General features: G+C 46.3%; 1 protein-coding gene and 1 long non-coding RNA gene across 5 annotated transcripts in view; one reads left to right on the forward strand and one right to left on the reverse strand.

Annotated features, from left to right (window-relative positions):
• Positions 1-2,999: 2,999 nt before the first annotated feature.
• Positions 3,000-5,342, reverse strand: LOC137850644 (uncharacterized). Its single transcript, XR_011092709.1, has 2 exons — positions 5,203-5,342; positions 3,000-3,256 (listed from the first exon to the last, which is right to left on the reverse strand). It is a non-coding gene; the product is annotated as an uncharacterized lncRNA (long non-coding RNA).
• Positions 4,327-20,034, forward strand: part of ZCCHC2 (zinc finger CCHC-type containing 2) — a 41,333-nt gene continuing 25,625 nt past the window's right edge. For all 4 annotated transcript variants that reach the window (XM_068670899.1, XM_068670900.1, XM_068670901.1 and 1 more), the window contains exons 1-3: positions 4,327-5,619; positions 15,510-15,621; positions 19,496-19,572. In XM_068670899.1, the coding sequence (XP_068527000.1) occupies positions 4,606-5,619; positions 15,510-15,621; positions 19,496-19,572 (1,203 nt within the window). In that variant the 5' untranslated portion in view covers positions 4,327-4,605. The remainder of the gene's footprint in view (positions 5,620-15,509; positions 15,622-19,495; positions 19,573-20,034) is intronic.

A 20,034-nucleotide genomic window follows, 5' to 3' on the forward strand; every position in this document is an offset into this window, starting at 1 on the left:
GGTAAGATGCTAAGCAAGGCTCAGGCTAGGGAGAATGCCACGCTCTGAGCACCGGCTGCTTTGCATGGTGACGGCGAGAGCTGTGTGTCTAATTTGGGCAGCAGCAGATGGGTCTCTTAAGACAGCAAGAGACTGGCACTACCAGCAGAGTGAAGGGATAACGTGTTCCTTCTGTGCAGCAGAGATTTCACAAGTGACTCATGACTCTTCTGCAGCTCACGCTGGCATCGCTTGGTCTCCCGTACCGTGACTGCACATTTTAAAGGTCAGGATGTAAAGCTTCTTCGCCAAGCACCTCCGAGTCCGTATTTATTCTGAAGGACGTTTGGTGCACACGGTCTGAGCGGGATTTTGTTCTTCTCCTGCTGGCATAAATGCAGAGATGATGAAATAATCCAGCCAATAAACCTCTCTGGAGAGTTTGATTCCCGGGTGCTCGTTGCACACACAATTATCACGTACATGACTAACTCCAGGCAGGCCTGGTGCTTGGGCTCTGGCGTGCCGGAGCCACACCTACATTCCTCCTGCAGGCCCTCGTTTAAGAACAGATTTCAATTAACTTTAATCAGATGTTTAAGGTGGCCTAGGTCTTTTCTTCTGTGTGTAGGTGTTTAAGTTTCACTGCCCTACACTTAAGGATGTACCTCACTGCTAACTAGAACAGGGGCTGACTTGGGCATGTGCTCGAATGGCCTGGTGCCCAGTGGCCTAACTTAGGCAGGACTTCCCAAGACAGCAAAACCTTGGTGTTGGCAGAACTGTGCACACAGATTGCCTGTACGCACATGTCCACGGGCCCGTTGTGAAAGCCCACAGCAATGGTTCACCTGAAATTCCCTTCAGTCACTGGCCTCTCTGCAATATCTGAAAGCCCAAAGCTGGATGCTTTTGGAAATCCCATCACTTTGTTCTCCCCAGAGCAATTTCTCACCTAGATCAGGCAGTAGCTTTCTGTGCATAAGTGAGTATCCCAGTGCCGGTATATTCTTTGCTCTCCCTAAATTCTCTTGTTAACTGTTATTTACTATTTTACGCAGAGAAGACCAAACCAATACAGACTGCCATTTGTACCACGGGTTGGAACCCCCGTTCAGGTAGGCAGCCCACTCTGCACATCAGCTGAAATCTTGGCAGCTTGGTAATGTTTCAGTCTTTCGTACGTTTCTCATCTGCATCCAGCTGAAAATATTAAACGTTCACCTTTGACAGTTACGTAAAAAAAAGGGTTGCGCCCTCAGTTCAGCTTCCCTTGAACGGTGAACTGAAATTTGCAACCGTGTTTCGTAACGTTGCCTTTATTGGCCAGCTTGCCACAGAGTCCTGGGACAGGTGACCTTTGCAAATGAATAACCAACAACTTTGACTTTAGAAATGGGCTTTCATAATGATGTTAATCCCAGGGACACACCCTCAGCCTACACTGAACTTATTTTCCAGTAACTTTAAATCCAAAGCCACGTGTAAGCTACTTAAACTGCGTTTAAAACAGTATATTTATTCCTGCACAGGGTGCAAATGAAATTAGGACTGTGGGTCATGTTCTGAATGTCACTAGTTACATTAGTCCGAAAAGTGCATGTCTTCATTCCGCACATGCGTATTGGAAAAATATCATTCCTTAAATGTAGCTTTAGCTTTCAGAACTGTCTAATAACGTACCATGAAATGATCCATCCATCACGTCTGATCTTAAATGATAAAGACTTCCTGCCAATACCATTTTTAATTTACTTAAAGAGGAAGTTATGATATCAGATTTTTAAAATCAGTGTTAACACAAGCACTTAAATGCATCTTTCCGTTATTGATAATATAACCAGGCTACAAATTATGTGTTTGGGAAGATGGCTAAGTAAATGCGGCCATTTGATCAGTGGACTTGGTTTTTGACTGAGAGATCCAACCTCAGGGGTGATATTGTGACACCCTAACCCTTCCACATGCCATCAGGCTGCCTTGCTCCAAGCCACTAGACCCCATCTGCACAGAGGAATATAAGCTTTTTCAGCTCATCCTGAAAAAGAGGAGGACAAAGGAAAGAATAAATGAGCTCAAATATTCAAAAACCATTAAAACAATAAGATTTTTTTTAATGTAGTAACATATTGATTTGTCAGGTTTTGTTTTCAGTGAATTTCAAATTGTCGTGTTCTCAAGACTTTTTTCTTCCAGAGAGTCCTGACTGAAAGGTAATGTTCACCTGTTTCACAAAAGGAAACAAAAACAAAAGGTAAGCTACTCAAAAAAAAACAACACTACCAACTCTCCCAAGATAAATGGCAAATCATGAGTGAGCAAAACTGCTCCAAACCTTTATGGAGGATCTTTACTTGCTGCTCTAATTAGGCTATTCCCTCTGTATGTACCACACCATAACCAGCTGGTGTGTAGCTGCTTTGACTGATTTGCCCTTGTTTCCCTACGAGTCTGTGGCGTGCATCACGCAGAAGTCACAGTTCTTTCTCCCATCTCCTCTAACATGCTGCTAAGAAAATCAGATTAGGACATCTCAAGGGCAGTGTATCACAGCAGTGTTTATGCATTGCCCTGCTGCTTTCTTCTTCCATTCCCAGCCCTGAGTTTCACTTTCATTTCCTCTGGATACTCAGAGTTTCAGTTCTTGTTCCATACTGTCCTGTTTCTTCTTGCTGCCAACTCCCTGAGCTACTGAAATACTTTTAAGCCCATTCCCTGTCCCTTTTTTTTTTTTTCTTCCCTGTATTTCTAATCTGTTTTCCTCAGTTATCATAGTTTAAACCATTAGAAAAGCAGAGATACAAAGGGGCTGAGTTAATCAGGTTCTTAAGCTTAGTTGTGACACTTAGCATCAGCTTGGGAACTATCACACTGGGATGGATGTAGGCACATGCTCAAGTATTTTCTGGACTTGGGGAGTGTACTTTCAACCATTACCCTCATGCGTGTGCAATTTTTCTTACTTTTGTGGACTTAGGAATGGCTCAGTGGACTTTCTCTCATCGCCTTTCTTCCCTCCCCTTCCCTCCCACCAAAATTAAATTATTTTTCCCCTCTCCATGGTGTCATCTGTTTGGAACTATGGCACATTTTATTCAAATCACACATTGTTAAAACATGAGAAATGTTATTTCTAACACCCATACAATTTTAATTCTGATCCTGCAAATTCTATGCAGACCAAACAGCCGTTCAAAGCAGAAGCCTCTGGTCGTGTTTCAGCAAATCCATGATTTCAGCTTGGTATATCTGCTGAGATCGTCATGGTTGATTTTATCTGGAAAAACAAAACAGAACAAAAACCGTGACAAGAATTATTGCTTCATAATGGTAAGAAAATATTATGCTGGGATATTGTGATAACTGTTCTGTTAACTGTAAGGATTTGGAGTGATTCATCGGTCCAGCCAGGCCCTGACCAGTGAACTGCGTAGGAAGATAAAATGGAAGAATAAATGGGTTTATGAGACCTCTTACACCTACTCTTCACCTTCCTAGTCCTGGGACTGATGAACTGCTAAAAATCTGGGAGAAAAAGGAAGAGCAATTTCCCACTCCCTGCTACATTTCTGCTGTCACAAGCCTTGGAAGAGGCCGTGAGGGCAGAGACAACAGGCTGTGAAGGTACTGAAAGAGTAGAAATCAGTTCGCTGATTTGGGTTCAAGTCTGTTTACTTACTAGAAGAGGACAAAGCAGCCACTGGGAAAGGATAAACCTAATGTATACTACCTACAAGTTTATTTTTAATAAAATGTGTGAGTATATGTATTCACGGAATACATATATAAGAAATCAGGATATGGTTTAGTCTGTAACCACCATTGAAGAGTACACTGAAGCTCTGTGTCAAATCTGAGCAATGCATGCGAGATTATCACAATCTGCAGGACATTTACTTGCTTTTTCATAAATATGCTCTTCCATGGCAGCACAGTCAGCTCCCGGACAGGCAGATAAGGGGGGGCTAGCAGCGACCTTTCGTGCTGTGCTGCTGTAAGCCGTTTAGGGACGCTGACTGTAATTAGTAGACCACATTTTGTTCTTCACCACGATGGGATGGGGTTGGGGATTCGGTTTTTATGCCTTTATGTGGACGTGTGGGAGCCGCAGCAAGCAGCGGGACTGCTCGGGCTGCTTGATCGTGTGATTATGGGAACAGCGCGGGGCGGCGGGAGCCCCCTCACAGCGCCCACCCCTCGGGCACCCCTGAGGCAGCGCCGCCACACAGCCCGGCGGCCAACCGCCACAACCGCCCTAACGGCCCCAACGGCCGCCCCGCCCAGCGGCCGCGAGCGCGCTGACGTCGGCAGCGCCCATAGGGGCAGCAGGAGGAGGAGGAGAAGGAGAAGCAGGAGGAGGAGGAGGAGGTGGCCGGGGGGGCGCTGCGGGAGCCGCCGCCCTCCTCCCTCCCTCCCTCCCTCGCTGCCTGCGCCCCCCCCGTTTCCCGGCACGCAGCGGAGCGCGCGGCAGGGCCGCGGCAGCGATGAGCGGCGGCTCCGCCTGAGCGCCGCCATCCCCTCCCCTCCCCTCTCCTCCCTCCCCTCCCTTCCCTTCCTCCCCTTCCCCTCCGCGCCCAGCCCCGCAGCCGGGCCCCGCGGGACGCTGGCGGCCGCCCGCGGCCGAGGATGCTGAAGATGAAGCTGCCCCTCAAGCAGACGAGCCACAAGGCAGCGGCGGCGGAAGAGGCGGCGGCGGCGGCGGCCGCGGGGCTGGGTCTGAAGGAGCCCGGCGCGGCCCTGGACTGTCACCTCCAGCTGCAGCAGCTGCCCCGGCCGCCGGCCCGCGGGGGAGCCGCGGCGGGGAGGGGGTGCGGGCCGGACAGGCCGAGCCAGCTGCACGGCTTGGGCACCGGCACGGGGCCCGGGCCCGGCCCGCCGCCCCCGCCGCCGCCTCCCCCCCACCCCCCCACCCCCTCCGCCGCCGCCACGCCGGGCGCTGCCGCCCTCGGTCCCGGCTCGGCGGCGGCCCGCACCGACAAGGAGACGGTGTACGAGTGGTTCGGGCTGGTGCTGGGCTCGGCGCAGCGGCTGGAGTTCATGGTGGGGCTGCTGGACCTGTGCAACCCGCTGGAGCTGCGCTTCCTCGGCTCGTGCCTGGAGGACCTGGCCCGCAAGGACTACCACTGCCTCCGCGACTCGGAGGCCAAGGCCAACGGGCTGAGCGACCCCGGGCAGCTGGGCGACTTCCGCGACCCGGCCGTGCGCTCCAAGCTCATCGTCTACCTGGCCCTGCTGGGCTCCGAGAACCGCGAGGCCGCCGGCCGCCTGCACCGCCTGCTGCCCCAGGTGGACTCCATCCTGCAGAGCTGCCCGGCCAGGCGGCCCCCGCCCGGCGCCGCCGCCGACGAGGAGGCGGCCGAGGAGGTGGCGGTGGAGGAGGATGAGGAGGAGGAAGACGACGACAACAACGTGGTGGTGGTGATGGACGGCGCCGGGGAGAACGGCCAGGCTGCCCTCCCCGCCGCGCAGGGCCTGGGTTTCGGGGCGCAGGAGGAGCTGCTGCTGCTCTTCACCATGGCCTCGCTGCACCCGGCCTTCTCCTTCCACCAGCGGGTCACCCTGCGGGAGCACCTGGAGCGCCTGCGGAGGGCCCTGTGCGGGGACCGCGACGAGGAGGGCTTCGGCCGCCCCCGAGCCCAGGTAACGGCGTGTCCCCCTCCTTCCTCACCCCCTCCCCGTGTTTTTTTTTAGGCGAAGCCCCTCACCCCCATGAAATGGGCAGAGGGCACCCAGAGCCCCCTTCCCATTGTGCCTGCTGCGAATGTGGGGCTGTGACGTAATACAGCCCCATATGACGTAGTAGTGTGTGGGGGGGCTTCTTTTTTCTGGCCAGCCATGCTTTCTGCTCGTGTTGCTAAAGCATAGGATGCAGGGTGCCCCTAAAGCCCGGGCGGCTGCCTCGCACGCTGCAGGCCGCTGGAGAAGTTGCACGATGCAGGAGTCCAAGCAGCAGCTTGGCTAAACTCGTAAAAATAATCATAACGCCAAATGGAAACCATGCGGCCCCACAGAGCGTCCCCCAGGGGCTCCAAACAATGCAAGGTGTTGAGATAATTTTTACCCAGAGCCTGCTCTCTCCCCCCAAAAATGAGACTGGGCAAGGATCAGGGCTGCAGCCCAGGGTCAGCGGCCGCGAGGCTGGCTCTCAAAAGCCGTGTTCAGTGAGGTGGTTGAAGGCCTCTCGGAAGGGGTGGTAATCGTTTTACTAAAGGAGCAAATTAAAATGTCACAGCTGCAACTTGTGTTCAGAGAGGAGCTGGATGTCTGGGTGGCTGTCAGGGAGCAGCAAAGCACATCTTGAAAGCAGATGTGCCACTTGTTGCTGGAAGGTGGCTGTCACAGCGCGAGGGCTCGCCACGAGTGGCACTGCAGCCTTCTCACGTGCAGCAGCGATATCTAAACGTGGGTTTCCTCCCCCCCGGCCATCTCTGGCGAATGTTTGCTTGACAAAAAAATCTGCCCCATATTTATGCAACCAAGTCATCGCCTCAGAGCTCTGCAGTTTTTGGTCTATAGATGGCCTCTCGTGCAAAGAGGAAGAAAGGGCTGGAAGATAGGTACTTGCAATGCAGATGGGCTGTTAAAACCAACACCTTCGATTTTCACTAGGGACTGAGCAGAAAAAGATACAAATAATTATTATTATTTTTTAATCTACTTTCAGTGCTGTCCAGTTCTTCCACTCGCAGAAAGGAATAGTAAAGGAATGGCCCTTTTTTTGCTTGGTAGAGACAGGATACGCTTTTGGGGACTGCTGAGAGGAGACAGGGATTTTTAAGGCTTCAGACATGCCAAGTACACGCTCGTACCATTTTAAGGCCAAAGCGCGTTTGGCAGGTCATAAGCCAGTGGGTGGATGTGACGGTACTGAACTCATACCGAATTCACAGCACAGGTCCAAAAAGTGTTTATTTTGGCTCGCCGAGCTGCGCCAAGTCAGGCTCTCCCGAAATGAGTCCTGCGAGCCCCTGTGGGGGACGATGGGGTTGCAGGAAGCGGCAAGGTTCTCACTGGGTTTGAGGTGCTGATAACTGGAAACCTGCTCCCTGACCCGAGCTGTGCGTATGTCGTGCTCTGGCCGTGGCACACGGAGCAGCGTCCAAGTCGTGGTGGTTTCTCCTGCAGAGCACGCCGAGATCCCAACCAGCTTGGCTGCACATGCCTGTCACATCCTGCCTGGTCCGCGCAGGGCTCCACTTTTTTTTTATTTTATTTTATTATTTTTTAATTATTTTTTCTTGTGCAATTGCGAACAGCGCAGAGCCTCTTGTGGGGCGCTGCGGGACCCACGGGCTGCCCGGGGCCGGCTTTGGGGTCCCGTGGGGCGCCCTCCCCATCCCTCCCTCCACCCCCCCCCATCCCGGCCCCCATCATGGCGCCCCCCCGGCGGCGCTGCGGGCCCGCCGCTGCCCGCCCCCCGCAAGATGGCGGCGGCGCGGCCTGCGCGCGGCGTCACGTGCCCGCGGGGCGGGAGCCGGCCCGGCCCCACAGGGAGGGGGCTGAGTGTGTGTGAGGGGGGGCGTTGGGTGTAAGAGCTCTGAGCGCACACAGACATGATAAATGCGGTTGCGTTATGCACGGGAGCGTTTAATCAGGCGAACCTGATGGAAATAGAGCTAAGGTTCTATTGAAATAAGCGATTTCCTGCAGATAGTGGCCTGCTGGGTAGTGTTACAGTCACCTGGCGTGAGGGTTCTTCACACAAGGAGTCCCTACTTAAAAACTAAGGGAAAGTTTCTGTTTACAAAGTATTTTGTTTAGTAGGCTTCTGTTTATAGCGCATTTTGTCCACAAATTAGAAGAGTGCTTTCATGATTGATCTTGCAGCAGCACAACGTACTAGAACTTAATTTTAGACCCAAAGAGCTCTCAGGGAAGAAAAACATGATCCCGTTTTGAAGCTGCACTGTACTCAAATACCCCTGTAAGCATCACAGTGTCAGGGAAAATGTGCCTTCAGTCTGCGTTAAATAAGAAACAGAAGGATAAAGATGACATTTTATTGTTGGCAAGAACCTTTTAAATTGTGGATGGTGCAGAAAACTACTGGAGTTTTACATGTTTTGCGTATTGAGATACAAAGTATTCTGTCTCAGTGACTGTAACATCCTCGTCTCTGAGCAGAAGTTTCTCTGACTTGAAACAGGAGTTGGGGATGTCCAGAAACGTTACTGGAAGTCTTCTAGGAAGTAAGTCATGGATAGATAAGAACAGATCCTAAAACGAAAGACCTCTGTTCAAATGTACATGCTGATGCTCCAGGAAACCACAGATGGAAAACTTATATGGCTTTTAGTTGCTTTACTCATCGTTCAGCTCTAATTTTGAGGTATTAAGATTGTAGCCTTGCCCAGGCCATTTATGCCAGCCTTCATCGGCCTCCCCCTGATCTCCATGTCAATTTTTCCTTTGTTGTCTCAAATAAGCACTGGGGGCATTGCACATGTACCCATGGCTTCCTAATGCTTGCACCTACCTTGCTGCTGTTAAACTGTGGTTGGATTTCCAGTGTCACCCACTTAGCTGTCAACAGTAGGATCTCCCTGGGCTTGGGGTACTGAGGGTTCCCTGTTCTTTCTGAAGAGAGGATGCAGACAGCAGCGGCTGTATCTGCGGAAGCACACTCTTCCACAGAAGGTCTGTAGCTTGATCTCTAGTCTTCCACAGGAAGTCTGTAGGTTTATCACCACTTAAGTTTGCCACTTCATTTTCTCGCTGACATCAGTGTCTAGCCATAGCAATTCAGAAGACACTGCAGTTGATTCTGTATTAACTGCAATTAATACTAAATGTCTACGTTTCCTCCAAGATTTGGTAAATTTTTGTAGTATCTTCCAGGTCTTAATCATTTATACTTGAAGAGACTGAAGCTTGCAGAGGGCAAGCTCAGAGATCTGGCTGGAGATCACACTCCTTTGTGAGCTTGTCGCCTTTCCTTGGCCTCTTAATCTTGTCCTTTTTGGTAGAAGAAGGTAAAAATACATTTAATGATGAAAGGGGATTTGATGCCCTGGGGAAGTGTCTTAAGAGCGAGGTAAGAAAATGGCAGACTTTCAGTTCAGAACTTGAACAGCATGCACAAAAGAAAACTTATAAACCATGCTTCTTAGATGTAGTATTCTCTGTCAGTAGTGAGCAGTGGCCGTGAAGGCAGCGTCTCCTCTCAGAGCTAATTGTGCTTGAACTATTCTTACGGGGCAAATATATTTTTTAAATCTTTCTGTCACCCTAGGTGGCTGCAAGAATAACTTCTGTGTATCAGTCTGAACTAACATGTTCAAGTAATTTTCTTAGTACTGAAGCTACACAAAGCTGTGGGATGAGCAACTGACTGGAGATGCAGTAACATCTAAACTGCTGCATTACTGGCTTTAGCTTCAAGATCTCTGTTTCGTGACAGGCTAGCTAGGTTAAACTGGGCTTTAAAGCCAAGTAAAAATTCTGATTCAGATGAGACGTCAAGAACCTGAATCAACCAGTGATTTTTCAGAAGTTGTGTCTGTCTCACCATATTTTATTGCTGCCTCTTACAGGTGAGCTCTTAAAATAGTTTTACTAAACATCAGTTTAAAGACCCTGGCCTTGAACACTTCCAGGGATGGGGCATCCACAGCTCCTCTAGGCAACGTGTTCTGGTGCCTCACCACCCTCTGAGTGAAGAATTTCTTCTTTATATCTAATCTCAATTTTCTTACTGAATTTAAAACCATTCCTCCTTGTCCTATCAGGGTGTCACCCCCCTCAGCCTACTTGTTTCTCCCCAGGCTGCAGGACTTCACAGCTGCCCTTGCTGAACTTCATGAAGGCTTCTTCCAGCCTGTGATTAGAAGCAGGATAAGCATTATTCTTCTGGAACTTGATTCTGCATCAGTGCAGTTTGCTTGGTGGAAAACTGGCAAACTGAAGTGTAACTTAGCAGTGTTGGTTGGGCAGCTGCCTTCAGTCTCGACCTTGCCTTTGGCAAGCAGCTTGTTCAAGGCAGTAGTGTTTTTGCTTTTTTTTTGCACAGGAGATGATCTGTTGCATCAAGAGTTGTCAGCATTAGCAGATCTGGAAGAATTGGGTCTGCTGCTGCCCTGTATTTTTGTATTGGTATTAAATGCACATGCCGGATTTCCTTTAAAATATACAATAGCATAAATGCTCTATCCCTACGTCCAAACTACAGCAAGAATGAAGCGATAGAGTGCAGATAGAGATAGGTGTATGTGTGGAGTTTCAGCTGACTTGCTTCTGAAGAGGTGCTACGGCCCTTGTGCCACCATGGCTACGTGGCCGTGCATCTGCCGCAAAGCTGTGAAGCGCTGAGGGTGGCAGCCTGTAAGGATTGTGTTGAGCAAATCATGGCTTTAGTCCCGTAACTGGCACCAGGTCTTCCAACTCGGGGTGTTCTGCGAGGCCCTGATCTAATAAAGATTGTTATTCTGATGCTACGCACGTTTCTCTAAGGTACAGATGCTGCAGTTGAGAAAGTGCGGTCACGAGTTTGATTCTTCCAAGATGCTTTCTTCAACGTTTGTTAGTTGGCATCTGGTTTTGTTTGCCAATTCCCACGTGGACCTGGATGAATAAGCTGCGCTGCTTTACATCTGCACAGCCTGCAAGGCTAGGCAGTGCTGTCCCTAGCAGCGCATTGACTGAAACAGAAAAATAAGGAGGAAAATAAGCTTTCCTTTTTGGGTGGGTAGGACTAATCAAGCCATCCGACTGCTGCGAGCAGGTTTCCCTTGGTAGTGCTCATCAGAGCCGCTGCATGAATAGCTCTTTTATGGAAGGGCAACGCAAACATCAGAAGACTTCTGTGCATCACTCTTGATGATTAGTAGGTGATCCAGTAACAGATTTCATTACAGATTGCCAAACGAATGCCAGCACCACGCTTTCTCAGCAGCAGGCTGCGCTAATAGAAGGCAGAGCGTGGACATGTGGACATTCGCCACGCGTAGACTAGCTGAGGCCCTAGCCCGTCACCAAGATCTGTGAGATTATCAGATCAATTATTTGGCAACTCGTTTGGGGCCACCCACGTTACTTGCTTCACTGTGTTTAATCAGCAGCACCACCAGCCACACAGAATCCTCGCATGCGAAAGCCTTGTGGTGATAAAAGCCTTTGCAGGAATTCATCTTAGGCTTGCATGGGTTGTGTGAATCCATTCTACTCATCGGCAGGTGTGGTGGGGTAACCTTGCTGGTCACCAAGTGCCCCTCAAACCACTCTCTGTCCCCCTTCTCTGCAAGGCAGAGGGGGGAGAGAAATTTGAATGAAAAAACGTCTGGGTTCGGATAAGGACTAGGAAATGGTTCAAAAATTACCATCATGGGCAAAATGGACTCAGCTAGGGGAAGATCAGTTGGGTGTATTGCCAGCTGATAACAGGAGGGCACTGAGAACTAAAAGCAGCCAAAAAAAACCCGATCCACAAAATGAAGAACACCTTCATTCCATCACCTCCTTCATCCCAGGCTCAACTTCAGGCTTGACTCTTTGACCCTTTTCTCACAGAGCAGCACAGGGGGATGGGGAATGGGGGTTGTGGTCAGTCCATAACGCTTCATCTCTGCCGCTCCTTCCTCCTCATGCTCGGCCTCTGCTCCTGCGGGGGCTCCTCTCCACGGGCTGCAGCTCTGGCCCAGGGCCTGCTCCTGCGGGGGCTCTCCATGGGCCGCAGCCTCCTCCAGGCCACATCCACCTGCTCCACCGGGGGCTCCTCCACCCACGGGGGGGCTGCAGCGTGGAGATCTGCTCCATGGGGGACCCATGGGCTGCAGGGGGACAGCCTGCTCCACCGGGGGCCTCTCCCTGCACAGCCCGCAGGGGAACTGCTGCTGCCTGCCTGGAGCAACCCCTACCTCCTGCTGCACTCACCTGGGGGGCTGCAGGGCTGGTGCTCATGTTTTTCTCACTCCTCTTTCTCACAGCTGCTGCACAGTGTTTTTTCTCCTTTCTTAAATATGTTACCATGGAGGCGTGAACAGCATTGGGCATTGGCCAGTGGCAGATCCTTCTGGAGCTGGCTCTTACCTAAAAGTGGACAGGTTCTTGGCTCCTCACAGGCCACCCCTGCAGCCGCCCTGCTACCACAGCCTTGCCAGTAAGTCCTATGCAAGATGAAATGAGGAGCACAACTAGCACTAAACTTACTGACCAGTGACAGGAACTCCTGAGCAGCATGGGCAGCGTTACAGGGCTCGTGGCTGTGGTGTGACTCGCACCAGGTAGCAGCCATTCAATGTTTGTTGGCCCTCCAGACTGCCTGGACCTTCCAGTCACTCGCAGGCCCCTCTGGCAGTGGCACTCGTGTCTTATTTCCTTGCGGGTGCTTGATGTAGAGCTCTCACAGTAGCTAACGAAGAGATGTAATGCAGCTTAAGCACAGGATCTGTAGCTGGCACAGAAACAATGTTTGCAGACTGTAAGCTGCAAGGTAAAGCTATGAGTGCCCTAGATAGCCTACTGTCTGCCTCCTGTATTCCAGTGTGTGCTGTGAAAGCTGTCACTCACCAAATACATCTAGTACATACTGCTGGTTTAACTTGCCCCGTGAAGGATTTTTTGATTGAATTACGATCTATTTGCAGTTACAATAATTTATAAAATTATCAGTGTCAGGGCTTGTTTAAATACAAGCTTGAACCACATAATATACTGCAATGTAAAGTGAGTGGAGTGCTGCCTTCAGCTCCTACAATCATGATTTCAAAGGTGGAAAAAGCCACCTGAAAGTGGAGCAAAGTTAATATCCGCTGTCAGAGTTCATCCAAAAGTCTGTTGTCTTCTGCATGTGATATCAAAGCTGCTTTTGGCAAAGCATGTGGATGTAGTTTAAGGAAGGACCTTAGATAACTAACACTGACCATCTCTACAGGAAGACATTCACTCTGTAAAATGTTTGCTGAGCTTGTTAACTTAGGTAGTCTGGACACAGCTGCTTAATCGTAGTGGTGATGCTCTGCATGGACAGTCTTAAATGAATCACTGTTTTAACAGGGTAAATTTAATTCCCAAATGCCAACAGTTCTGCCAATAACGCATGACCAGGAGTTAACACTTAAAAACTGAAACGCCTGCTTCTGGCTCTGTCCTCGGCTGTTATGAAATGCCTGGTGAAATGGTATCGTTGGAAGTCTTGAAGAGATCTTAAAGTGGCTCTCTCCAGGGCATGCTTGTGAATTTCTGTTTAGTAAAATAAGTTTGCAAATTGGCTTAGAGCTGTTAAAATGCAATCTCACTCATAACGCAGCTATTTTCCTTTCTTGTTCCAGGTCTGACATTATGCTCATAATTTATTAGGCATTTAAAGCATGAAGAGATGTTTTGGTCAGCAAAGAAGTTTGCTGAGATCATCTACTGAGTGACTAGGGACTGGTGTGAGTGTTATCTCGAGGAAACAACAAGTGCTCTGTATGTTAAGGCAGATTGCTCTGAAACCTGAAATTACTGACATTCAGTGCAGAACACAAACCATAGGCTACTTCAGATGAAACAGCTGAAATGTCTTTCAATTCCTTGACCGTTTGTAGTGCAATCTAAAGGGCACGTTAGATCAGCAGTTGCTGATTTGGTACCGCTGTGGATGAGACTGATGAGAGCTGGATTAACAGCACGCCCAGGGCAGGCTTGATGGCAGCGTGATTACCTGGGCCCTAAAAGAGTTGTGTGTTTTGTTAGGAGTTGCCTCAGTTCGTACCCAAGCCACAGATGCTGTAAAGCTGGTTTAGTAAAATGAAGCAAGTTATAGTTGGGCCATCTGCAAAATCTTGAGAAGTTCATTCTGTAAGGGAATTTTGATGTGTTTCAGTGCCTGTGCTTCCTCGTTCTGGCCTGCTTTTTGTGACAGTCTCAGATCTGTCCTGACAGCTGGTTTGTCCTGTCAGGAGTCCTTTAGGAAAAAAATATATATATATTCTTTCACATTCTGGTACTTATTTTCAAAAATCTTAATGCTTCCTGTATTTAAAAATGGTAAGAATACTGTCTGAAGATGTCTCTTTTCCCTCTATCTTTCTCTTATGAAGGTCTGTAATGGAGTAATGCTCTTCATCCTGAATGAGAGGAATGAACTTTGAACGTTTAGTATACATCTACAACAAGAAGTGTTCATTTCTGCCAGAAACTTCATTTGTTTTAAGGCATTCTACTAAGATTCAGGGTGCAGTGAATGCCCCCATCTAACTTCCTTCTTTTGAAAGCTTTCCTGAGAAAACTAACTTCTGTTCTAGCATCCAGTACTCAGTAAAAAAACAACCAAACAAATGGTATTTCATTGATGTGTGCGAAACAGAGAACCTCCTCTCCCTCTGTGTGCTGCCACTGCCCCCCACACCTCTCCACCATGCCACAGAGGTGAAGATATTTGCATGTTGATGGTACTAGCATGCATATACTAAGCTCATATGTTACACTACATGCTACAGGCAAAACCAGATGTCTCACTTAATAGATAAATCTAGAAACTCGCTAGTAACTTCTGATATTTCCTAATTCTACATGCATGGCTTTCTTGAGGTCTCATTTTGTGTCTTTCCTTGAAATGTAGAATTACATTGGTCAGCTGGAGGGTTTACAATATTTCTGAGCTTTGTGTTGGTTAGCTGGTTTGGTTTATAACAAGACCTGGTCATTGAAGGGCATGTAAACAGTAATATTAATGTTTTATCTCAATTTGGGAAAAATTATACGGGTTCACGTTACCGTGAAAAACAAAAAAAAAACCACCAACACTTGAAGTTCATGCTCATCTAATACTTTTCTACTAGGTTATCATTATATCCCTGTTTGTTCTTTTACTCTGGGAGTTTGTCCTTTTACTCTGAGAGATCCATCCGTGTTATCTGAGCGGTATGGCTTGCTGTACTGTCCCTCCTTGCACATTGTATTAAAGGAGTGGAAATTCTTGGCATACCATTTTGAAGTCTGCATGCAAATGCGGAGGGAGATGAGCTCTGAGTCCTTTTCTCTGTGGAGGAGAGGGTGTAGATGGCAACCAGTTGTGTTCTGAATGTCTGGTTAGCTGGAGGTGCACGGATTTGGCTGTTAGGATCCTGTGTCCCTATAGACTGTCCATACAGTTATTCATGATTTCCGATGCAGAAGAGGTGGCAGGCTGAAGATAACAGTTACATGAATGTAACTGGGGAGAATATGTTTGCAAAGCTGTGAGCATATTACTTCACAGGTTGGTAACCGAAAGAGTTCATACTAATAATAAATTAGCACGGAAGTTCTGAGTTACTGATCTTGAATTGTCCACCGTGAGATATACTGAAGGCACATGATCTGTCCCCCACATCATTCTGCTTTTAAAATAAAGTCAGTGTTACTGTGGAGGTGGTAGTTGACGGAAAAGATGTAAAAATTGAAATTGCTAGTGATCATTTTGACTCCTCTCAGGAGCCTCATTTTTTATTTGTATTTTTTCCTGTAGAATACAAAATAACTGTTTTGGGGGTATCTTCTGCTGTTACGAGCACATTTAGATTGTATGCATTATATTAATAAGCTTCCTTTTTCTTTCCTTCTCAATTTAGAATGACTTTTCCCATAACGACTGCATGTCAAGTAATGAGACCAGTTTGCTAGAACGAACCACAGCACCTCATGATGGACTACCGATGGCTTCCCATAGACCTCAGCGAGAAGGTAGGTATTACTCTGAAGTTTCTTTTCAGGAGTGTTTTGAGGTGTTTTTTCTTAAGGCTAAACTCACCTGGGAGTTGCAGGAAATCTGACTTCTTTCTTGCTGCTCATCTGAATGAGAAACTGCAATGGTGGGTAGGTATAATAGCTTCTCTGCTGCCTACTCAGTCTTATCTGTATTATGGCAGGTTGTCATCCTTGTTAGCTGCTAAATGCTTGTGACTGCATGCATGAAAACAGATTGCAAATGGGTGTCCTCCTGAAAAAAAAAGTGCTATGGCATTTGGAAGAAGGCAAAAAAACTTAATGCCGCTGTATTAGTGTTGTTTAATTTTTTGAAACAAATTTAAGCATACTGTGAAGCCATGAATAGCTTTTGCTAACCAATTTAGTTGTATTTGATTAGCCTTAAAAAAAAAAAAAAAGGAAGGAGAAAGAAAGGAGGTTTTATAGAAGTGGTAGTTCAGAGAAGTAGGAGGCTTTCCATATAGAAGTAAGTTGTATTTTGGATCTACTGAGGAGAATAAGGATAAGACTTCAGAGCACAAACAGAACTCGTTTGTACAATTGCCAGCACAGTTTGAAGAAATGAGCATTATTGAAAACAGATTTCTTCTTACTCTTTATTCTCCAACAAGATTAGCAGATCACTTGTCTACTCAAAATAAGCTTACACTATCTTCCGGTTAGTGAAGAGCTAGCAATCTGGGAAAACCGTTGCTATTCTTTTGTCCTGATAAATATCCTTTTGTCTATATTGTGGAGATTTAATTACACTTTGAAGGCAGGCAATTTGCAAGTTTTAATTCCTTACAAAATAAAAAAAAAAAAAAAACAGATTATGGCAGATTACAGACAACAGACGTATTTGAAAACCTTTTACAGAGTTTTAAGAACAAAGTGTTCGTATTCACAAATTAGGAACAGAAATGGGAGACTCATCAGTGACATTCTTGAATTAAATAACAGAAGCAAAGCAAAGATTAATAAATGAGTCTAGCACAGTGCTTAAATATTTCTCAGTATTTGTATTGTATTTTAGAAACTACAGGGAAGGATCAGAATAACTTTGTGATGTTTGTTATGTTAGAATTATGACAGAGGGCCCATGCTACAGTAATCTCCAAACTGTGTTAGAAATAGCACTGACAGTAAAAAATTTTTTCATTCTCAGCTTTGTTGATTTTGATTCTCAGAAATCTCAATTGATACTTAAAATAAAATGGAAGCAGTATCACCAATGTTTGACTTAATCGTCTTGAATGTGTGTTGCATTCAGAAGGGATTTAGAGGTGCAGTGCACCTTGTTAGCTTGCATGTTTAAACATTTCTTCTTGGTCTCGCTGTTTAGAGTATTTAAAATGTGATTGTGGAAACAGGGTTTTAAAGTAGGCTATTGAATCTGTGAAACTAAGGTTGTAAGGCATTAAGCAGTAGTTATCTGTTGTGTATAACTTATTAAAATTGAGCATTTAACAGCAGCAAAAGAAGTTAAGGAAGTTGAAGGTACTACACTGTGTAATAAAATTTCTTGGTATTGGAAGACAACTATATTTAACATTGATAACATTCAATAGTTTAAAATAAACACAGTCTAGTTAGAAAAAATGTTGTCTACATGTGAATGTTAATGATGCTGATTAGCTTCCATAATTAAATATATGTGTATAGCAATATAATGGAACTTAAAACATTATTCTCAGTTCCAGTCCTGGGAATCAACTTTTTAATTAACTTCTGAATATCAGTCCAGCTGATGGTATTGATTTTAACATTGGCTGTTAAGGAATTTTAGTGCACTAAAACTAATGTAAAAAAAATCAGTTTTCCATGGTATATAGATGTATGTTATGATTTGGCATCCTTAGCTTGTCTCAGATTTCTTTGATTTTGCAATAATTAGTCTTAAGTAATTGATGAAAATGAACTGGTTGTCCAGTTCTTGTAACTCCCAGGTAAAGGGTAGGTAAAGGGTTACAGCCAATGTACACCATTCCAACCCAGCATTTGTCACTCTTCCCAAGAAAAGAATCGGGAGCTGAATACTATCACTAGGCTTGGATATGTGTTTATTATTCTGATTTTTAGATTTATTAGATTGCTAATACTTAGTTTTCCTGGGACTGGCATGTTCTGATGGGGATGATACTTTAATTGTAACTCTAACAGAAGTTGTTAAAAGTGTTGAAGTTGGACGAAATGGCAACTAGTTAACTTCCAATGATAAGCTTTGTAACAGATACTTGTAGGAAGTTGATAATTTTAATTGGTATGAGTAGTTCCCAATATATATTCCCTGTTTAAAAAAAAAAAAAAAAAAAAGGGCAATTAAGAATTGAAAGGAAAATGTTACCTGGTAATACACACCCTCCAAAAAGAGCTTCAAAAGCACTGAAAGGAAGCATTCACGGTGCAGAGTTGACAGAGCTGGTTTTGAACAGAAATTTTTACGTGTTATGATCACGCTTGTAAGGGAACAAAATTCTGTTGAACTCTTAGAACAGCATAGCAGGAAAAGTGTAAAGCCCATCTCAGCTATACGAGGATTTTTATATACAGTATTACCTGAATAATATTTTGTGCTCTGAAGAGTATCTTTGGATCCTGAAGGCCATACATAGCTGCTGCTATGTCACAGCCGGAGCTTGTCTACTCCTGAACAAAGCAGACTGTGGGGAAGGAATGTTTAAGCAGTATGTCCTTTAAAGTACCCTTCTTCCTTTTCAGTTCAATCTAATGATACTCTGCGTGGTATGATCGTAGTAGCCTTCTGCTTCTGCTCTTCATTTGGCAATGTGCGCTTGCAGCCCAGAAAGCCACCTCTATCCTTTGCTGCACCAAAAGCAGTGTCGCCAGCAGGGCGAGGGAGGGGATTATCAGCTCTGGGGCCCCAGCACAAAAGGACATGGATGTAATAGAGGGAGTCCAGAAGAGGGCCGTGAGGATGCTCAGAGGGCTGGAGCACCTCTCCTACAAAGACAGGCTGAGGAACTTGGGGTTTAGCCAAGAGACAAGAAGGCTTCTGGGAGACCTTACAGCAGCCTGCCAGTACCTAAAGGGGGCTCAGGAGAGCTGGGGAGGGATTCTTTGCCAGGGGATGTACTGATAGCACAAGGACTAATGGCTTTAAACTAAACTAGGGTAGATTTAAATTAGATATTAGGAATAAATTCTTTACAAAGAGCATGGTGAGGCCCTGGCACAGGCTGCCCAGAGGAGCTGTGGATGCCCCATTCCTGGAGGTGCTCAAGGCCAGGCTGGATGGGGCTTTGTGTAACCTGGTGTGGTGGGAGGAGTCCCTGCCCATGGCAGGGTGGTTGGAATTAGATGGTCTTTAAGGTCCCTTCCAACCCAAACCATTCTGTGATTCTGTGATTTTCAGTTTGCTGATGCTCACTTCTGACTCCTTTAGGCCTTTCCCAAGTGTTTCTTCCACCGAAGTGCCTTTCAGAAATGTGTAATTCAGTTTGCTCTCGCTACTACTTGATGTTTCAGAAACAGACGTAGAAGGCAAAGTCACTGTTCTTTTTCAGCACTTTTTACTTGGAATAATGATGGAACTTGACTTCTTTTCATTGCCTTTTCACTCATAGTGGTTAATGATGTATTTACGTGACTTTAGGTTCAAGTAACCTCTTGGTTAATGCTCGGATTTCCTGTCATCTGCAGTGAAAGGGTTGTGGTCAGGTCTGAGAAACACTTTGTAGAGAACAAGGTTCCACCTGCCCCCTGCAGTTTGTTATGGTAAAATAGCATCTGAGGAGGAGTTGGGTCTTGTGAGTCAGTAAATAATGTATGGCAATTCTCAGAGTGGCTAGGTAAGTAGGTACATTTTCAAACTAATTTTGGTATGTACAGTAAACTGTTTTTCTTTCAGCTGTGCACATTGAGAAGATAACCCTGAAAGGAGTACCAAGAAAAAGGGCTGACAAACATTTGGAGTACACATTCAAAGTAAGCAAATAACCCCTGGAATGTTGGTATCTTCCTGATATCTATTGTAGAGGTACAGAAGACCATTTTTAACTACATGAGGCTCTCCAGAGATTCATGGAATTATCCTGTAATTCTTTTGGATTCGGTGTGCAGAGCAGTTTTTTGTTTGTTTGTTTGTTTTTTAGTAATTGTGGGCATAAGCTGGGAAAGTCTAAAACACCAGCAACAAGTTGTGTGTGACATTACTTCAGTAAACTTGGCTTATGCTGTTTTGGAGTAAGTGTTGCAAAGAATTCTAAAACTAGCTGATTGTTTGCTCGAGTGACAAAGAAGTACAGTTCTTGTCTGCAGCTACGTATTACTTGGAGTCATACATTCATCTTAGGTGTCATTCATGAGTGACAAAACTGTTTTTTTTTGTGGCTTTTGTGGCATTTTCAGTAAATGGAAAAAAACAAACAAACCACAAACTAAAAAGAT

This window comes from Anas acuta, chromosome 2, assembly GCF_963932015.1.
Source record: "Anas acuta chromosome 2, bAnaAcu1.1, whole genome shotgun sequence".
Taxonomy (NCBI): Eukaryota; Metazoa; Chordata; class Aves; order Anseriformes; family Anatidae; genus Anas; species Anas acuta.